This window comes from Nerophis lumbriciformis, linkage group LG09 (genome assembly GCF_033978685.3).
Source record: "Nerophis lumbriciformis linkage group LG09, RoL_Nlum_v2.1, whole genome shotgun sequence".
Lineage (NCBI taxonomy): Eukaryota > Metazoa > Chordata > Actinopteri > Syngnathiformes > Syngnathidae > Nerophis > Nerophis lumbriciformis.
This window is the reverse complement of record NC_084556.2, coordinates 21,192,171-21,211,670: the sequence shown is the minus strand read 5'-3', so window position 1 is coordinate 21,211,670 and position 19,500 is coordinate 21,192,171. Positions and strand designations below refer to the sequence as shown.

The following is a 19,500-nucleotide window of genomic DNA, read 5'->3' as shown; positions in this document are numbered from 1 at the left end:
CCAACTCCTTTACTATCTGGCACTTATGGTCCAGTTTTGCACACATTTGTATTAATTTAATAAATGTGGGAATTAATTGAACTGTTTCTTATTCCAAATTATGTTTTTAAGTTGCAAGTGATAAATGCTTTTTTAGTGAAACAAAAATTAATATATTACTGCATCAATATGCATAAAATAATGATGCATCAATAATCGATTTTTAATCGAATCTTAGCTACTGAATCGTAATCGTAATCAAATCGGTAGGTGCCCAAAGATTCCCACCTTTATTTGTACATACACATTGACTTGAGGGCAGCACAGCGGCATAGCTTTTAGCGCTTGTGCCTCACAGTCAGGGTCTTTCTGTGTGGACTGGAGTTTGCATTTTCTCCCCACTTGGTACTCTGGCTTCCCCCCACCTCCAAAGACATGCACCTGGGGATAGGCTGATTGGCAACACGAAATTAGCCCTAGTGTGTGAGTGTGAATGTTGTCTATTTGTGTTGGCCCTGCGATGAGGTGGTGACTTGTCCAGGGTGTACTCAGCCTTCCGCCCGAGTGCAGCTAGGATTGGCTCCAGCCCCCTCGCGACACCGAAAGAGACAAACGGTAGAAGATGGATGGATGAACATAATCGTGAAGACCCTTTCATCAGTTACTAATGCAGGGGTGGGCAATTAGTTTTTATTGGGGGCCGCATGAGCAACCCGAGCACTGCTGGAGGGCCGCATCGACAATATTTCAATTAAATTTTGCTCAATATTATTTTTGATGTACCGTAAGATAAATAATAATAATAATAATAATAATTAATAGTAATAATAATAATTTCATTTAACCTAACTTAACTTTATACAAAAGCAGATTGCTTTTGATGGTTTTATTTTTAACACTGTCTTACACTACACTTTCTGATGTATAACACAATGCAACAATTTCAATTTCTGCACAGGGTTAATTTAAAGTTTATCCTGCATCCTCTTTAAAAGCCCAACATTTTTCCCCGTCAGACTTGGACAACATTCTGTTGTCACACCTACCAGTTTGTCCCATTTCAGTCCTAACATGTCCAAACACGCATTTACCTATGTGAACAAGTCATTACCTGTGGTTGTCTCTTTAATTGACTGCATGGCTGCCAACTACCATGTGATTTGAAAGTCTGCAGTTATCCCACGTAAGAAGATGAGCAGCTGGGCGGTGTCACGTACATCGCAGCTCTCATCCAAAGCCAGCGAAAAACAGTCAAAGTCGGCCGTTCTGTTCTTCAGCTTAAGCTCCAAGTTTCCCTGGCATATCAGCGCAACAGAGTCCAATAAGCACTCCTTAATAAACTCTCCGTCAGAAAACGCCTTACTTTTTCTGGCGATTTTGTGAGAAATGACGAAACTTGTCCTGACGGCTGCATATCTGGGGTACCTTGTTAAGTTTGCAGTTTTACCATCAACGCATCAGCCTCCCTTGCGCGCTCTTCATCAGACAGATTTTGGTATTTTGCCTCGTGCTTCGTCGTGTAGTGGCGATTCAAATTATATTCTTTTAACTCAGCAACCTGTGTACCACAAATTAAGCACACAGCGTTACCTTTAATTTCTGTAAAGAAATACTTGTCAGTCCATGTCTTGTTGGAAACACGGCATTCGTCATCAACTTTTCTTTTTTTAGCGTGAGCTGACATCTCGGTGGTAACCGTGCATCACTTGTCACTGTGCACCTTCACTCACAGGTTACACACGGACATACGCCCATAAATAACACTTTTCAAAATAAAAGCAGCACAGTTGTATTGCACGCACGACATAGATGTTTTTTAAAATGTATTTTGTAATTTGTGATTGCTGCTGTTCACATTCACTCACAATCACACACGCGCATACGTCCCAATGGAAGTAATACAAATAACTCTTTTCAAAACAAAAGCAGCACTGTTGTATTGCACACTCGACATAGATATTTTTTTAAATGTATTTTGTAATTTATGATTGGCCTCACGCGGGCCGGACAGGGACGCACAAAGGGCCGGATGTGGCCCGCGGGCCGCAGAATGCCCAGGTCTGTACTAATGCAACAGTGGTGTGTAATGATAAACATAGGATACCCTTAGAGGGCTAATGTGTCACTGTGCTGGCATTGTAGTTCTGCCCTCTGTTGGACACTCCCTTTAGTAGCAAATGTTGAACTCATGTGTGACTGTGTGTGTTGCTGCAGGCTCTTTTCGCACGTGGACGACCCCTTCCTGGATGACCCTCTGCCCAGAGAGTATGTGCTGTATCTGCGACCCAGTGGGCAACTACTGCAGCAACTCTCTCACTTCTGGCAGCAGTCTCGTGTCTCCTGCGGCAAAAACAAGGCACACAACATCTTCCCCCACATTACTCTCTGCCAGTTCTTCATGGTCAGTTGCAATCGCTCATCTTTCTACGCTACTTTTCATATCACCATACAGTATATATTGTTTTGAGGCCTGTTTATGGAGACATTGTTTTAAATTAACCTTTGTTTGATAACTGTTTTTCCAGCAAAATAACTACTTTCTTAACTACTCAACAGTTGTTTGATGACTGCTTCATTGATCACCGTTATCTTTTAAATTAGCGTCATAACTCCTCCTCTGTTGTTTGCAAACATTCTCAACCTGTGAGACACTTTTTCCACATGTGTCGCAGATTCGCACCCATGTTTCCCAAGGTCACTTGTTTGTGTGAGTGACAGGAAGAAAAGCTCTGACTTACTTTGTTGTATAAATCTGTACACGTATAATTTCTTAATTTTTAGAAACACTTTATATTTAGGTTTATGCTGTATTATTTAGGTCAGGGACTGAGAAGTAATGACACAATATTGATGTTATGCTGTTGCCACACGCCAAATAATTAAGCATCCAAATGACTATTGAGGGATATGCTGTAACGCAGGGGTTGCCAACCTTTTTACTTTCTCATTTACTCATTTTTGTAACATTTATTTGCGTAGCTTATCTAAACCCGAACAAACTAAATAAGCTTGTTTTGTCTGAGCATGACAAAAAAGTTGCTATCCATGACTCATATTTTGTATTAAAACTTAAAAAAACGATTTTGTTCACCCCCATCCTGTATTTCAGGGTACATTTTTTTCTGGTGTATCTCATTTTATGAAGTAAAAACATGCATGCCGTAAAATTATGCTCAGTATTACATGTTTTACCGACTCATGCACTGCAGATCAGACAAACACTTGTTTACATTTGTCAAACCAAACTGTCTCACATACATCATGAACATATGAAGTTTTCTGCCTCTTATTGGTATGGTTATCACAGCTTATTATACAGTACACGCAGTACATACTGTATACAGTATATATATAGGTATGATACAACCTTTTTAAGAGGTCTAATATCAAGCCTTTATTCTACTTATTCAAATAAAGCATCAACATATATTTAATTTGATACCCAACTCACTTTCCTACCTTCAGTTTAAAGGAAGTTACATTATTGGTGTTACCAAGCTACAAAACTTGGTATATTTATTATTTATCCCAACTCAGTGACATGTTCCACATAGAGAAAATGTTTTATCTTTTTTGTGTTTGTTTACTCACTACTTAAAATAGCATAATGCAGCACACTCATAGACATTAATAAGCACACGCACAGATGGTCGTTTCATTAGCTAAACATTTCAGAACGTGCCAATAATTCTGGTTAAAAAATATTTTTTTACATGCTCATATTTTGATAAAATGTCACTCGACCATTGATAAATAGATAAGTAATATACATGCATAACTTTATTGCAGTCAAATGTTGCAATTATTCTGTTTGAAAGGATTGAATTTCAGCTTCACATGCAATCACTTTGGTTTATGTATTTAATAAATTGCTTTGAGTTCAATGTTTGTTTGAGTAATGGGACATTCGCTAATGAATGACATTTTGAACGCCAATAAGTATGGTGGGCAATATAAATGATATACATAATAAATAATATAAATTTGGCCGATAATAGTTTTAAAATACTATCGTCATATATCATGATAATGCATTTTGATGAAACACTCTCGTTAAGTCCTGCAAATTTGACATTGACAAGCAAACAAACGTGTCGTCAATGCACTGCAGAGCTAACTAGTGGCTATGGTCCCTCCACAGTTACTTCTAAATCACTAATCCTCACCTACAGGGCGGAAAACAAAATACATTTCTTACAAGTATCATTACTGAAGGACAATGAATAGCTAAACATGCCACACTACACACCTTAGATGGAAATGTTAACCGGTAACCGCTAGGCTAGAGCTCTTGAAAATAAACAGCGGTAGGCAGATCAATAATATATAGACAATAATGATTATAACATATCAGATGTCAGATCATTTCCACTGTGGTTCAATATATATTTTGTCGTTTTTGTTATTGTTTACAAACTCAGGAATTAAGTCTAAGGACACAGGAGGACTTTATGGGCAAAAGCCAGAGGATTTAAATCAGAGTTGATATCAGGAATTAACTGATATTGTTTCACAGACGCCCTTTGTTTTTGTCTGCTAAAAATTGTGATTTAAAAAAAATGCAATGATTCAATGATCTTGAAAATGTTAAGTGCCTGCGTTGGTGTGACCAATACTGCCCCTGTAACTATTTGGTATTGAATTGATACCCACATTTGTAGTATTGCCCAAAACTAATGTAAAGTGTCCAAACAACAGAAGATAAAGTGCTTATTACATTGTAACAGAAGTGTAGATATAACCATATTACAACAGATAGTAACCAGATATTACCAGTACATTATTATTTGGAATACAATAATACAACTGGAAAAACACACACTATTACTGCATAGACCAGCAGCCACATCAGAAGCCTTTGTAATCTGTTTTAAAAATGTTCTATCATTTATATGTCAAATAATATATCATGATGCGAATCGTTATAGCAAGAGGCTGCAATATATATCGCAATATAGATATTAGGCCATATCACCCATCCTTGGCGATAAGTGAACTTTGAGAACCGATTCCCAGTTACTATCTTATACTATTGTGTGAATCAGTACCCATTGTTCATGTAGAAGAGCCATTTAAAATATTTGATCGTTCGGCCACCGTATAGCAGATGTGTTAACCGTGCTAAGAGCATGTCACATTTTTAAAACCCTCTGCCAAGCTATTCTGAAAGGCATGGACGAGCGGCGGGTTGAAGACCCCTGCGGACTGATGTATCGTGTACATTAGTTAGCCACAACATTGTAACAACTTGTTTGATGACGTGGAATTCTTTGTTCAAGAAATACATTTTAAATCTTTGATTTTGCTGTTTTCTTACCATTTAAGTTGATGTCTCCACTGTTTTATTGACTTCATAGTGTGCTGATGGGAAGGTGGAGGCTCTGTCCGAGGCCCTCCAGTCCACCGTGACCAAGTGGAAAGGCCGTGTCCCCATGCCCCTGCCCCTGGAGTTGTACACCTCCTCCACTTTTATCGGCCTCTTCGTGGATGAGCAGGTTGCAGAGGTGCTGAAGAGTTTTGCGGCTGATTTTGCCACCGAAGCGGAAACTAAAGCAGGTTCTTATTATTTAAGTCTGCATCACAATTACCTTACCATACCAGCGTTATTTATACATTTTAAAAGTCAATTGCCAAAACAATTTGTCATTGGAGTGCACACTTTATCAACAGATGTGCATGTTGAGCCTCACAAGAAACAGCTGCATGTCACGTTGGCCTACCACTTCCAAGCCAGCCATCTTCCAATCTTGGAGAAGTTGGCCAAGAGTGTGGACGTGTCGACAGGCTGCGACTGGTTGGCCGTGCTCTTCTCTAGGGATATTCGCTTTGCTAATCACGAAGTAGGGCTGCTTCCTCTCTAGACTGAATTTGACCTGAGTTGACACCCCTTTTTTCTTAACATTCAAAACAATTACTTCCACTTTTTCTATAATTGTTTCTGCTAGACACTGCAAGTCATGTACCCCTACGTGCCTCAAAATGACGACGAGCTCGAGCTGGTGCCTGGAGACTTCATCTTCATGGCTCCAATGGAGCAAAGCAGTGCCAGTGAGGGCTGGGTGTACGGCACTTCGCTGAACACGGGGCTGTCTGGCCTGCTGCCTGAAAACTATGTCAGTCGCGCTGATGAATCGGACACTTGGGTTGTCCATGGGTGAGAAGGAGAAGAATGTTTCATAAAGTACTCATTTTTGAATTGTAATAAACAAAGCATCTTGTGTTCCATCTTTAGATCTCATTCTGTTCTCAACTGTACTGCTGCGTCTAACTCCGGCAGCACCGTTAGTGGATTACTATTTGATGGGCAACACACTGATAGTCTGCTTGACAGTCTGGTGGATCCTCCCAGCCTCACTGGCCTCTGTCCTACCATACAGGTACTATACAAGCCATGTAGGATTATGTGGTCATTGCTTGACATTGAAATCCACAGCTGTCCCAATACATTGGGAGACGAGGAAAGGCCAGCGTGTTGGTTCCTTTAATGTTAATAAGCTTACAATGTTATGCAAAGGTATAGTTATAACAATTTTATAGCTAAATCATTCTATTTATAGTCATAGTGGAGAGTTGGGGGGGTGCAAAATATTTTCTTCTTCCTTGGGGGGGCGTAACAGAAAATAATTGAAAAGCACTACCATAGTGTATGTTCTGTATTTGGGGCTTGCACCTCGGGACATTATAAAAGTACGCTAGAACAAGAAAACCAAACACAAACAACAGCAAAAGGACATAATGTACTGATAAAAACGTAAAATGTTAATACTAATAATAATAATATGCTTTTTTGCACTGTGGCCAAATGTTCAGCATTGTGGCAGGAGATTGGGGGTTTTGAGCTCTGTTGCGGACTCTGTGTGTGTGTGGAGTTTGCGTGTTGTACGGATTTGTTTCCTCACACATCCACAAAGAAAGGCATGTTAAATTACCGGTAATAAGAGATGTGAATGATTGAATGATTGTCTGTATGTGCTCTGCGATTAGCTGGTGACCTGTCCAGGGTATACCCTGCCTCCTGCCCTAAGTCAGCTGTGATAGGCTCCATCATACCTGTGACCCCAATAAGGACAATTGGTTAAAAAAGAAGACTTCTATGGAAATGCAAGAACCGAGACTCAGATTTCCCTCGCCCGGACGCGGGTCACCGGGGCCCCCCTCCGGAGCCAGGCCCGGAGTTGGGGCACGATGGCGAGCGCCTGGTGGCCGGGCCTGTCCCCATGGGGCCCGGCCGGGCACAGCCCAAAGAGGCAACGTGGGTCCCCCCTCCAATGGGCTCACCACCCATAGCAGGGGCCATAGAGGTCGGGTGCAGTGTGAGCTGGGCGGCAGCCGAAGGCAGGGCACTTGGCGGTCCGATCCTCGGCTACAGAAGCTAGCTCTTGGGACGTGGAACGTCACCTCGCTGGGGGGGAAGGAGCCTGAGCTAGTGCGCGAGGTAGAGAAGTTCCGGTTGGATATAGTCAGACTCACCTCGATGCACAGCACGGGTTCTGGAACCAGTTCTCTCGAGAGGGGCTGGACTCTCTTCCACTCTGGCGTTGCCAGCAGTGAGAGGCGACGGGCTGGGGTTGCAATTCTTGTTGCCCCCCGGCTCAGAGCCTGCATGTTGGAGTTCAACCCGGTGGACGAGAGGGTAGCTTCCCTCCGCCTTCGGGTGGGGGGACGGGTCCTGACTGTTGTTTGCGCTCACGCGCCAAACGGCAGCTCAGAGTACCCACCCTTTTTGGATTCACTCGAGGGAGTACTTGAGGGTGCTCCCCCGGGTGATTCCCTCGTTCTACTGGGGGACTTCAACGCTCATGTTGGCAACGACAGTGAAACCTGGAGAGGCGTGATTGGGAAGAATGGCCGCCCGAATCTGAACTCGAGTGGTGTTTTGTTATTGGACTTTTGTGCCCGTCACGGATTGTCCATAACGAACACCATGTTCAAGCATAAGGGTGTCCATATGTGCACTTGGCACCAGGACACCCTAGGCCGCAGTTCCATGATCAACTTTGTAGTTGTGTCATCGGATTTGCGGCCTCATGTTTTGGACACTCGGGTGAAGAGAGGGGCGGAGCTTTCTACCGATCACCACCTGGTGGTGAGTTGGCTGCGATGGTGGGGGACGATGCCGGACAGACCTGGCAGGCCCAAACGCATTGTGAGGGTTTGCTGGGAACGTCTGGCAGAGTCTCCTGTCAGAGAGAGTTTCAATTCCCACCTCCGGAAGAACTTTGAACATGTCACGAGGGAGGTGCTGGACATTGAGTCCGAGTGGACCATGTTCCGCACCTCTATTGTCGAGGCGGCTGATTGGAGCTGTGGCCGCAAGGTGGTTGGTGCCTGTCGTGGCGGTAATCCTAGAACCCGTTGGTGGACACCGACGGTGAGGGATGCCGTCAAGCAGAAGAAGGAGTCCTATCGGGTTCTTTTGGCTCATAGAACTCCGGAGGCAGCGGACAGGTACCGAAAGGCCAAGCGGTGTGCGGCTTCAGCGGTCGCGGAGGCAAAAACTCGGACATGGGAGGAGTTTGGCGAGGCCATGGAAAACGACTTCCGGACGGCTTCGAAGCAATTCTGGACCACCATCCGCCGCCTCAGGAAGGGGAAGCAGTGCACTACCAACACCGTGTATGGTGAGGATGGTGTTCTGCTGACCTCGACTGCGGAAGTTGTGGATCGGTGGAGGGAATACTTCGAAGACCTCCTCAATCCCACCAACACGTCTTCCTATGAGGAAGCAGTTCCTGGGGAATCTGTGGTGGGCTCTCCTATTTCTGGGGATGAGGTTGCTGAGGTAGTTAAAAAGCTCCTCGGTGGCAAGGCCCCGGGGGTGGATGAGATCCGCCCGGAGTTCCTTAAGGCTCTGGATGCTGTGGGGCTGTCTTGGTTGACAAGACTCTGCAGCATCGCGTGGACATCGGGGGCGGTACCTCTGGATTAGCAGACCGGGGTGGTGGTTCCTCTCTTTAAAAAGGGGAACCGGAGGGTGTGTTCTAACTATCGTGGGATCACACTCCTCAGCCTTCCCGGTAAGGTCTATTCAGGTGTACTGGAGAGGAGGCTACGCCGGATAGTCGAACCTCGGATTCAGGAGGAACAGTGTGGTTTTCGTCCTGGTCGTGGAACTGTGGACCAGCTCTATACTCTCGGCAGGGTCCTTGAAGGTGCATGGGAGTTTGCCCAACCAGTCTACATGTGCTTTGTGGACTTGGAGAAGGCATTCGACCGTGTCCCTCGGGAAGTCCTGTGGGGAGTGCTCAGAGAGTATGGGGTTTCGGACTGTCTGATTGTGGCGGTCCGCTCCCTGTATGATCAGTGTCAGAGCTTGGTTCGCATTGCCGGCAGTAAGTCGGACACGTTTCCGGTGAAGGTTGGACTCCGGTGAGGGTTGGACTCCGCCAAGGCTGCCCTTTGTCACCGATTCTGTTCATAACTTTTATGGACAGAATTTTTAGGCGCAGTCAAGGCGTTGAGGGGATCCGGTTTGGTGGCTGCAGGATTAGGTCTCTGCTTTTTGCAGATGATGTGGTCCTGATGGCTTCATCTGGCCAGGATCTTCAGCTCTCACTGGATCGGTTCGCAGCTGAGTGTGAAGCGACTGGGATGAGAATCAGCACCTCCAAGTCTGAGTCCATGGTTCCCGCCTGGAAAAGGGTGGAGTGCCATCTCCGGGTTGGGGAGGAGATCTTGCCCCAAGTGGAAGAGTTCAAGTACCTCGGAGTCTTGTTCACGAGTGAGGGAAGAGTGGATCGTGAGATCGACAGGCGGATCGGTGCGGCGTCTTCAGTAATGCGGACGCTGTATCGATCCGTTGTGGTGAAGAAGGAGCTGAGCTGGAAGGCAAAGCTCTCAATTTACCGGTCGATCTACGTTCCCATCCTCACCTATGGTCACGAGTTTGGGTTATGACCGAAAGGACAAGATCACGGGTAAAAGCGGCCGAAATGAGTTTCTTCCGCCGAGTGGCGGGGCTCTCCCTTAGAGATAGGGTGAGAAGCTCTGTCATCCGGGGGGAGCTCAAAGTAAAGCCGCTGCTCCTCCACATCGAGAGGAGCCAGATGAGGTGGTTCGGGCATCTGGTCAGGATGCCACCCGAGCGCCTCCCTACGGAGGTGTTTAGGGCACGTACGACCGGTAGGAGGCCACGGGGAAGACCCAGGACACGTTGGGAAGACTATGTCTCCCGGCTGGCCTGGGAACGCCTCGGGATCCCCCGGGAGGAGCTGGACGAAGTGGCTGGGGAGAGGGAAGTCTGGGCTTCCCTGCTTAGGCTGCTGCCCCCACGACCCGACCTCGGATAAGCGGAAGAAGATGGATGGATGGATGGATGGATGGTTAAAAAAGTAGACTAATAAAATGCTGGGATGCATGCAGTGTTTTTTTTTCTTCAAATATCTATAGGGCAGCAGCTATCGATTATTTTAGTAATCGAGTAATCTATTGATTAATTTGTTCGATTAATTGAAAGAAAAAAAAAAACACTTTTAAGCCTGAATGTCTATTTTTATTGGAAAATATTTGAAATAAACTTTCCATAAAAGTACATAATATTGAAATTGCACATTTACCACAAGAGCATTGCTATATATTATTTTTTTTACATGACTTAAAATGTTAAAAAAACAAACTTGTGTATCCAGATGAAAATGAACAAGTATAACTAATACAATAAAACCATATTTATAGTCTTAAAGAACCAAACTAAAAAAAAAGTATATCTGATATAGTATGATAAGGGACAAATGTTTGTAGATGCTAACATGTCCTCAGTGTTTGAATAAAACTTTTGTTATGCAACTCAAACATATGCGATGACGTTCGCTCCCAAAATAAATGTTTTACCTTGTTTTTTTTTACCACAATTACCTTTCCATATTCTTTGTTACACACATGTAGGGGTTGCATTAATTACATTAGGGTGCGTGTCTTGCCAGATCACTGGCTCAAATCGAACACGTTGTCTATCCACGATTCGAAGCCACTTCTAAGGTACTAATCCTCATCACCATGGTGTAATACAAACTGAGTTTCTTTTACGTTTAATCACTGGAGGACTAAAGGAAATGTAATGGCTAAGCATGGTACACACGGACACTGAGCAGTACGGTGTAAGAAGCTAACCGCTAAAGCTTCAATGTAAAGTGGGGTTGATCGATCCAGATGTCGATGCTATTGATACCTAGTACAGTATCAGTATATAAACAATACTGTCTTTTCTTGTTCTTATTACAAAATGATTTTTTGGTGTTTTTTGTTGTTGTTTACAAACTCAGAAAGTAAGTCTCTCGATACAAGAAGGCTTTGAAGGCAAAACTCAAATGTTTTAAATGGCAGCAAAAAGTAGTTTTTGCAATTGTTTGGTTATTGGGCGGGTCTTATCTCTGTTCTGCTTGTGTTTTTTTGTTCGCTAAAAATGGGCTCACGGGTCAATTACAGGAAACCTGACAGCACTTGGTGATACGGGCTGGTCCTTCTTGTTGGAAGACAGGTGGAAAAAAAAGGCGCCCTGCTTGCAAGCGCTCCTGTGTATAGCTGAATGTGAAAGATGTCTTCTGCCTCCTTTTATCTGTTCACTACAATGTGTTGGATCAATGTTAATGTGCATTTCTAAAACATGTAATTTTTTGGAAAGATTGTGGGGGAAATGTTAAAAGTCTAATCAACCAAATATTGTACGACCCGCTTGTTGAAGACCTCTGGTGTGACTGACCTCTTGTCTTCCTTATTTCAGGTGACGCGGGCAGCTGGTCATTCGTCTCTGTCCAGGATGAGACTGTTTGTGTGTCGACACGGGGAGAGGATGGATGTTGTGTTTGGGAAACATTGGGTGACTCAGTGCTTTGATGCTAAAGGTGTGGACAAATGACACACGTGATGCTAAACATGCTAAGATTAAGCACACTGAAGATTATTGTGTTTGCATGTGTAGGTCGATACATACGCTCAAATCTCAACATGCCGTCCAGCCTGCCATCCAGAAGCGGGGGTCACCGGGACTATGACAAAGATTGTCCAATTACTGTGTTTGGCTCCACTCAGGCCCGTCTTGTAGGTTGGTATAGTTCAGACAAAAGACACATAAAGGGGGAGATCAGTATTGTCAGTTGAAGCAAGATCCTCCCAATGATGTGACTTATTCCTGCAGGTTTAATCATACTGTGATTGCTCCATCGCAGGTGAAGCCTTGTTGGAAAGCCACACCACAGTAGACTTTGTTTATTGCTCTCCCTCACTTCGCTGCGTCCAGACTGCTCAGCACATTCTGCAGGGTAGGACCCCAGCCTAATTATTCATTCAGTAACACAGTGAAGCATCTTCAGCTTGTCGTTGGAGTGTTTTTATTTTTTACTTATCTCATCTTGTGAATGACTGAATAGAGACATGCATCTTTATATAAGAGAAATATGTATAAAACTACTCATGCATAACTGTATACAACTTTAATATATTATGGTATCTACCGGTTTATTAATACTCTAGCATGGGTTATGCAAATTTAATGTGTATGTTTTTCAAAAGGTTTTATGAATAGGGTTGGATATCTTTTCACATTTGAATTGATACGGTACCAATTCCAGATACCTGGGAATCGATACTCAATGATAGCAATTTTCCAATTTTTGGTACTTCTGTCTGTGTTCATGTGTTACTAAATGTTGATTTGTTTAATAATGAAATCTATTTTTTAACATTTAACAGTGAAGTAATAACTGTGCTGTCCAATTTTTATATCTTGTTTTTTTTACACGTCTAAGTCTCATTTGCAAGTACTGTATTATATGCCGTAGTATACTTTGCATGCAGGTTCAAATCGAAGATGTTGGATGGCAGTAGTGTGCAGACTGCAGAGTGTTGCCTAGTCAAGAAGTAGTCTTTGCAATTAAGCTAAGTCCAGTCTATTGTTGAGCCCTAAAAGTGTTTTATACTGTAAATACTGTATGTATTACACACTAGCTGTTTGGTAGCAAAATGTATCTTAGTTTAGTTTTCATTACCAAATTTGAAGGGGTTGAAATCGCCATGTAAAATCGCCAATGCTAATCGGTAGAATGTCTATAGAAATCCAATTGAAAAGTGGAGCCTTACTGTACTTCAGAGTGTTTTTATCCAGCATATTTACTTTCTTGGCATGTAAAATTGTAAGATTACCTAGAGGCAGTCCGACTGAATCTGCTCTGAGTGCTGCTTGAGTGCCTGTTTGCTCGCCAAGTGTTCTCGCTGTCTTGAGTCTGCAACCGAACGTGACGTCACGTACAACAAAGGTATCAAAATATGTAGTTTGATTTTACGTGAATTGATACCTGGCAGAATCCGGTCAGTGCCTGTTAAAGTACTGAATTCGGTACCCATCCCTAATTATGATTCACTCTGGAAGACATATGTATATTAATTCAAACCAACAGCATGTACCACATAGCCACATAACTAGTTGTGCAAATACATACAACACAATGTTGGAAATACACTACATTGCATCAGTTTATTGTATTATTTGGCCCTCCTGTCCACCCAGATTACATAACTGATAAAATAGTCGCTTGTCTCAAATTAACATGTTAAATAAACTTCAATAGCCCAAATTTGTAAACTTTAGTTGATCCACACATTGATTCATTTACATAAACTCTGTCTGAGGTGATTATTGCTTTTTGGAGGCTTCTAATATGGCTATTTTAAACATACCAAACGTGCCAATTTAGGGCACACCCCATGATGTCGTAATTCAACTGATTAACTCAACAAGACTGAGTCACCAACATGTGGGATTCTTTGGGCACTTTATTCCATCGAATGAGAAGCGGGCAAACAGGCTGGTTTGATAGGCGCAGTGTTTGGCCGCACAATAATTCAGACAGTATACAAAAAGAAAAGAGACATATTTTTGACAATAATTTTTCCCACTGAACAGTCAAAGTGATTGTGTCCTATCTTGCTCACATAACTCTAACTATACTGTAACAAATTGGGACAAGATTGTGGCTAGCTCTGACTGCTTTTTTTGTTTCAGGTCTCCAACAGGAGGGCAAGACAAAAATCCGTGTGGAACCCGGACTTTTTGAGTGGACCAAATGGGTTTCAGGCACAAGTTTACCCACCTGGATCCCCCCAACAGAGCTTGCTGCTGCAAACCTGGGTGTGGACACAACCTACAGGTACGGACATCAGTATGCTAATTACCCAATACAAATACTAATGCCCTCTTCCAATCCTTTGTCTGTAGACCTCATATTTCCATTAACAAGCTGGTGGTTTCTGAGTCTTATGACACCTACATAAGCCGGAGCTTCCAAGTGACACGGGAAATCCTGTCAGAGTGCAAAAACCTGGGTAACATTTATTTTTTTAAATTGAACACTTTAAACACAGTGCTTTTTCACTCTTTATATGCAAGTGCTGCAAGTTGCATGTTATATTCCATCCATCCATTTTCTACCGCTTATATGTACTGTATATTTATGTATACGAGTGTCATTTCACTGAATCTGTGCCATTTACGTCTCCAAGAAATAAAATGTATAAAAACACAACATAATTGAGTAAAACATGTTTTTTATTAAGCAAAGTGTTTTGCACATTGATCTGAAAAATAGCTTTTGTTTCCTTTGAATGTTTCCTCAAAATAGATTTGACAATGAAATATAATCATTTATATGCTTCAGATTTGGTCATTTTTACCCATTATTTTTTACTTCTTATCCCAAATACACTTAAAGTTTATTTTCTTTAAAAACAAACAAACAAAAAAAAGAACAATTCACTTTAACATGTGTTACTCAGTCGTATTCGTACGGATGGGCACTAAAGACAGTTGCATGATGGCACCGGTCCCAATGTAAACGGTACCAACGGAAAAAAGAAGAAGCTATCAGTGCTTCATTTCGGTGCTGAATGAATGCAGTCTCAACCAACTGCAACAAGTGCATGGTGATGATATTGTGCAAATAACGACTTGTGAGTAATGTAGCGTCCCGAAAGAACCACACAGTCTGACGCTCTTTTCAAACTTTACTGCCGACCTTACCAGGCCAACAGAAGCCCTCATACCACCGCTAGCACTACAGCGCTAGGCTCGCCAGTAGCCACAAAAACAACAGCACTTTCATAATGCACCGATGACGGTTAAGTCAAGCAAGGTTGCATTCACGAACCCCCGAAATTAGGAGTATGAATGTTACAAAAGTCGCTTTTTGCACGTTCTCTTGGTTTCTATATTGCTGCAATAATTGTAACAATTCGTTGTGGATTTTTGTACCTGATTTATATAATCAAAGCATTTCAATTACGAGTTTCAACTTGAATATCAAACAATTCCAAAGGAATAAATGTTTTTGTTTTGTTCAGTTTTTTTACAAAAATGTTTGTTTTTCAATTTTTTAGTATCGATTCAGGCACTGTTTAAACACTGCCAATGTATTTCAATTACTGATTTTGTACTAGTATCAGTTAAAATGTAAACACTGCCCATCCCGAATCATTACCCCCTTTAAAAAAAATGTGGGCTATGTCACTCGTCACATTATTCACAGTATTTTGCATTATATACGTTTGCTATCTCAAAATCTAAGCACAGTCCTGTTACTTAAATTATTTTTTCCGTCCCTTCAGTAATTTGCAATGTTCCATTTGCGCCATTTTACGCAAATTCAACCAATTCCTGTGAATTATGAGCTGCCTCACAGGTTTGTTCAATACTCGCAACCTCCCCGTACATTTTGACCACTCAGCATCATTTTTATCAATCAAGCGCGTGTCAACTGTCTAATCATAACTTTTGTTTCCTGTGTAGACCAATCAGGAACAATACAATATATCAACTCTTTATTGCTCAATCGGCACAATTTCACAGACATCTATCTGCTTCTCGCTACAGCCCCTAAGCATTCTGGGTAATGTAGCATATATTTAACAACACATTGGCGTCCTCACTTCCTAGTTTAATCTATTTATATATTTATTTAACCTTTATTTGTCCACGGTAAGACAATTAAAAGCATTTTCATTTGCAATGCATTTACCTGACAGAGATGTTGAAGTGTGATGATAATCTCTCTTTGTCTCTCAAAGTTCTGAAATGGTCTTAACTTGTCTGGGTAAATGTGTTGGAACATAATACATAAAGATAGACAAGCAGTTTTCAAGTGTAAAACGTACACGGAGAATGTCTGCAACTTGTGGTCGGCAGAGCAGACAGAGGACAATAAGGAAGCCTTTGGTGGCGTTTCTCTTAATTATATTTTATTACTACTATTAATACTTGTAATTACCGTATTTTTCGGAGTATAAGTCGCTCCGGAGTATAAGTCGCACCGGCTGAAAATGCATAATAAAGAAGGAAAAAACATATATAAGTCGCACTGGAGTATAAGTCGCATTTTTTGTGGAAATTTATTTGATAAAACCCAACACCAAGAATAGACATTTGAAAGGCAATTTAAAATAAATAAAGAATAGTGAACAACAGGCTGAATAAGTGTACGTTATATGACGCATAAATAACCAACTGAGAACGTGCCTGGTATGTTAACGTAACATATTATGGTAAGAGTCATTCAAATAACTATAACATATAGAACATGCTATACATTTACCAAACAATCTGTCACTCCTAATCGCTAAATCCCATGAAATCTTATACGTCTAGTCTCTTACGTGAATGAGCTAAATAATATTATTTGATATTTTACGGTAATGTGTTAATAATTTCACACATAAGTCGCTCCTGAGTATAAGTCACACCCCCGGCCAAACTATGAAAAAAACTGCGACTTATAGTCCGAAAAATACAGTAATTGAAACAATACAGTAATTTGACAAGGAGATCTGAGTATGTGATTTTACTTCCTTCTGGTGTCTACTTTAAAATCATTGTGGTAAAAAACGAGTAAAACGTCAATACAGTGTTTTGTTTTTTAAACCAATTTGTGTTGATATAGTTTGCTTTTTTTAAGGTTAACGATACAATGAACACTTGAAATATTGATAACTAATTCATAAAACTACAAATGGGTTCAAAGACAGACTGTTTCTTGATGTTTATTTTTTTTCCCCCTTCCCATTTATTTTGTGGACTCCCTTTAATGTGAGCAACTTTTCTGCTAAAAAATAATTCCTGTTGCTTTCAGTCCTGTTACTCAAATGAGCCATATTGCCTTAGGGGAAATGTACAACATTTAAATAAAGTTGCCTGAGAGAAGTTCAACATGTGTACTATCAGATTTCGATTAGAAAAAAAGACAGGGATGTAAGTTTGATTTGAGATTTACAAATCAAACTTGTTGTTCTGTGGACTGGCCCATATACAGCATATAGCAGGCTCTGTGCATTTTGCGTCTCTGATCTCTACCTCTGACACAGGAAACAAGGTCCTGATTGTGGCCCATGCTTCCTCCCTGGAGGCCTGCACTCGCCAGATACAAGGACTCAGCCCACAAAACTCCAAGGACTTCGTCCAAGTTGTGCGGAAGGTCAGCCAGATGCTGCTTGCGTCACACTCTATTAGCTTCTTATTGTTCTTCTTCTCGCAATAACACTCTGCGGTGTCTTTTGTGCAGATTCCCTACTTGGGATTTTGTGCTTGTGAAGAAATGGGCGAGACAGGTGTGTGGCAGCTGGTTGACCCGCCCATCCTGCCGCTGACACATGGACCAAATCATAGCTTCAACTGGAGGGAAATGCTAATGCAAGACTAAAGAACACGCCGCTTCCTTTTACCCTCTGGAACTGCAAAAATCAATATTTATTTTTAGCTACACTGCTTCAATTCAAACCCAATGACGCCAAAACAACAAGAAAAAAACGAAACGTGTCTGGCTTCCAGGAAAGGCATCTTGTCAATGAGGGGGTAAACGTATTGAGGTGCACAGCTCAGGAATGTGAAGATCACAGCAAACCGTAGCTAGACTCACTTTGTGTTCTCTTGCCCACCAATACACTGTGACAGATGACAGAGACTTGTACTGCAGGAATATTTTCCATATGACATAAACTATTATTTGACTAGTGGCGATTAAAAAAAAAAAAGCACAAAAGAAATGTTGACAGGGAGGAACTTATCATTGTTGACATAGCGGAAGTGGGTTGTTTATTCTACCTGTTTTTATTCCAACAAATGTCATATCATTTGCCATTCTGTTCCACCAACAGTTATTATTATGAGGCCACGAACAATAAAGACGCCATGCAGTTTTAATAACCTCCACTACTAAATAAGTCAGATGTTTATGACATCCATTCATTTAATCGGCTTTGCAACCATAATGCTTTTCAATTTTTTTATTCCACTTTTATCACATTTCATTTAACTGTAGTCTGCATTTAATATTAAAGCGATACAAAGTATTTGTATGTGTGTGGAATTATTTTAATTGTTATTGTTTATTTATATTCAGGTTTATACGTTAATACAGAGAGTATACGAACAATGACGATTCTGACTCATTTTCGCCTCTGTAAAGTGCTTATTTCTTTACGGTCAATACCAATACTTTCTACTCTATATTTTTCGAGATCATATAATCAGAATAAAACACATATTTTAGGCCACCCCAGAAAATAGATTTTATAAAAATAATAATAATTTAGAAAAAAATACATTCATTTCCTTTTATCAGAATAAAACACATATTTTAGGCCACCCCAGAAAAAATATTTTATAAAAATAATATTTTTTTAAAAATACAGTAATTTCCTTTTACAATAGAGGAAAAATTGTCAGCACTGCAGTGCAAACATGAACAAGCAAAAACTACCATTGGTTCATTTTTTATTGATATTTTTATCATAACTATATTATTTAGTCATTTGGTTGTGTCCTAGGACTTTTTCCTATGGAGTTTTTCCAAACGTATAACAATATCAGTAATACAACTAAAATCGATCATATCGATATTTGGATCGATCCACACAGCCAATTGAAAGGTAAAGGTACAATTATCTCATGCATTTAGTCCAACTAATGCAAATACTGTATGGTATTTGAAGTTGTCTTCCAGCAGAGGTGAGTTTGAGTAAAGAAGTGTTCACTTTAAATGAGTTGGATAACTATGTTTTGATGTAAAGGGGAACGTTTGACATATGCTAGCTAGCTCGGGACTTTCGTCGATAGCTGGTTTATGGCCTATACAACTTGTCAAAAAAGTGCTTCCTTGCTTAATATTATCGGTCAAAACAGTGTTTTATGATTATTTAAGAGTATTTTCGAGGTGGTTGCGTCATTGTCAGGTATGAGGGGGCATACAACTTTGTAATAAGCTTCGATGTATATTATTCACAGTAAGTAAAACATTATTTAATCAAAAAAAAAATTTATTTTCTGTGCTGTGGCGGTCGTTACATTGCATAAAATAATCAGTTCAATTACATGTTAACTATGTTTTTAAAAGCACACTATTATATCGCCGAGCTATATGAGGTTTGAACACTAGATGGCGCTACCTCCTGTTCCCCAGTGAACAGCTCGTCGAGAGGATCACTTTATGAGAGCCACGACTTTACATTCAACACTTACTTTCACACATAATGCTCGCTGTATTG

At 41.2% G+C, this 19,500-nt stretch overlaps 1 protein-coding gene across 1 annotated transcript in view; it reads left to right on the top strand.

Moving 5' to 3' along the window:
* Positions 1 to 18,306, top strand: part of ubash3ba (ubiquitin associated and SH3 domain containing Ba) — a 51,533-nt gene extending 33,227 nt beyond the window's left edge. The window contains exons 4-15 of the mRNA XM_061962281.1: positions 2,194 to 2,380; positions 5,337 to 5,535; positions 5,650 to 5,819; positions 5,925 to 6,133; positions 6,212 to 6,356; positions 11,699 to 11,819; positions 11,897 to 12,019; positions 12,144 to 12,236; positions 13,976 to 14,120; positions 14,189 to 14,295; positions 17,323 to 17,432; positions 17,520 to 18,306. Of these exons, the coding sequence (XP_061818265.1) occupies positions 2,194 to 2,380; positions 5,337 to 5,535; positions 5,650 to 5,819; positions 5,925 to 6,133; positions 6,212 to 6,356; positions 11,699 to 11,819; positions 11,897 to 12,019; positions 12,144 to 12,236; positions 13,976 to 14,120; positions 14,189 to 14,295; positions 17,323 to 17,432; positions 17,520 to 17,657 (1,747 nt within the window). The 3' untranslated portion in view covers positions 17,658 to 18,306. The remainder of the gene's footprint in view (positions 1 to 2,193; positions 2,381 to 5,336; positions 5,536 to 5,649; positions 5,820 to 5,924; positions 6,134 to 6,211; positions 6,357 to 11,698; positions 11,820 to 11,896; positions 12,020 to 12,143; positions 12,237 to 13,975; positions 14,121 to 14,188; positions 14,296 to 17,322; positions 17,433 to 17,519) is intronic.
* The last annotated feature ends 1,194 nt before the right edge of the window (positions 18,307 to 19,500 follow it).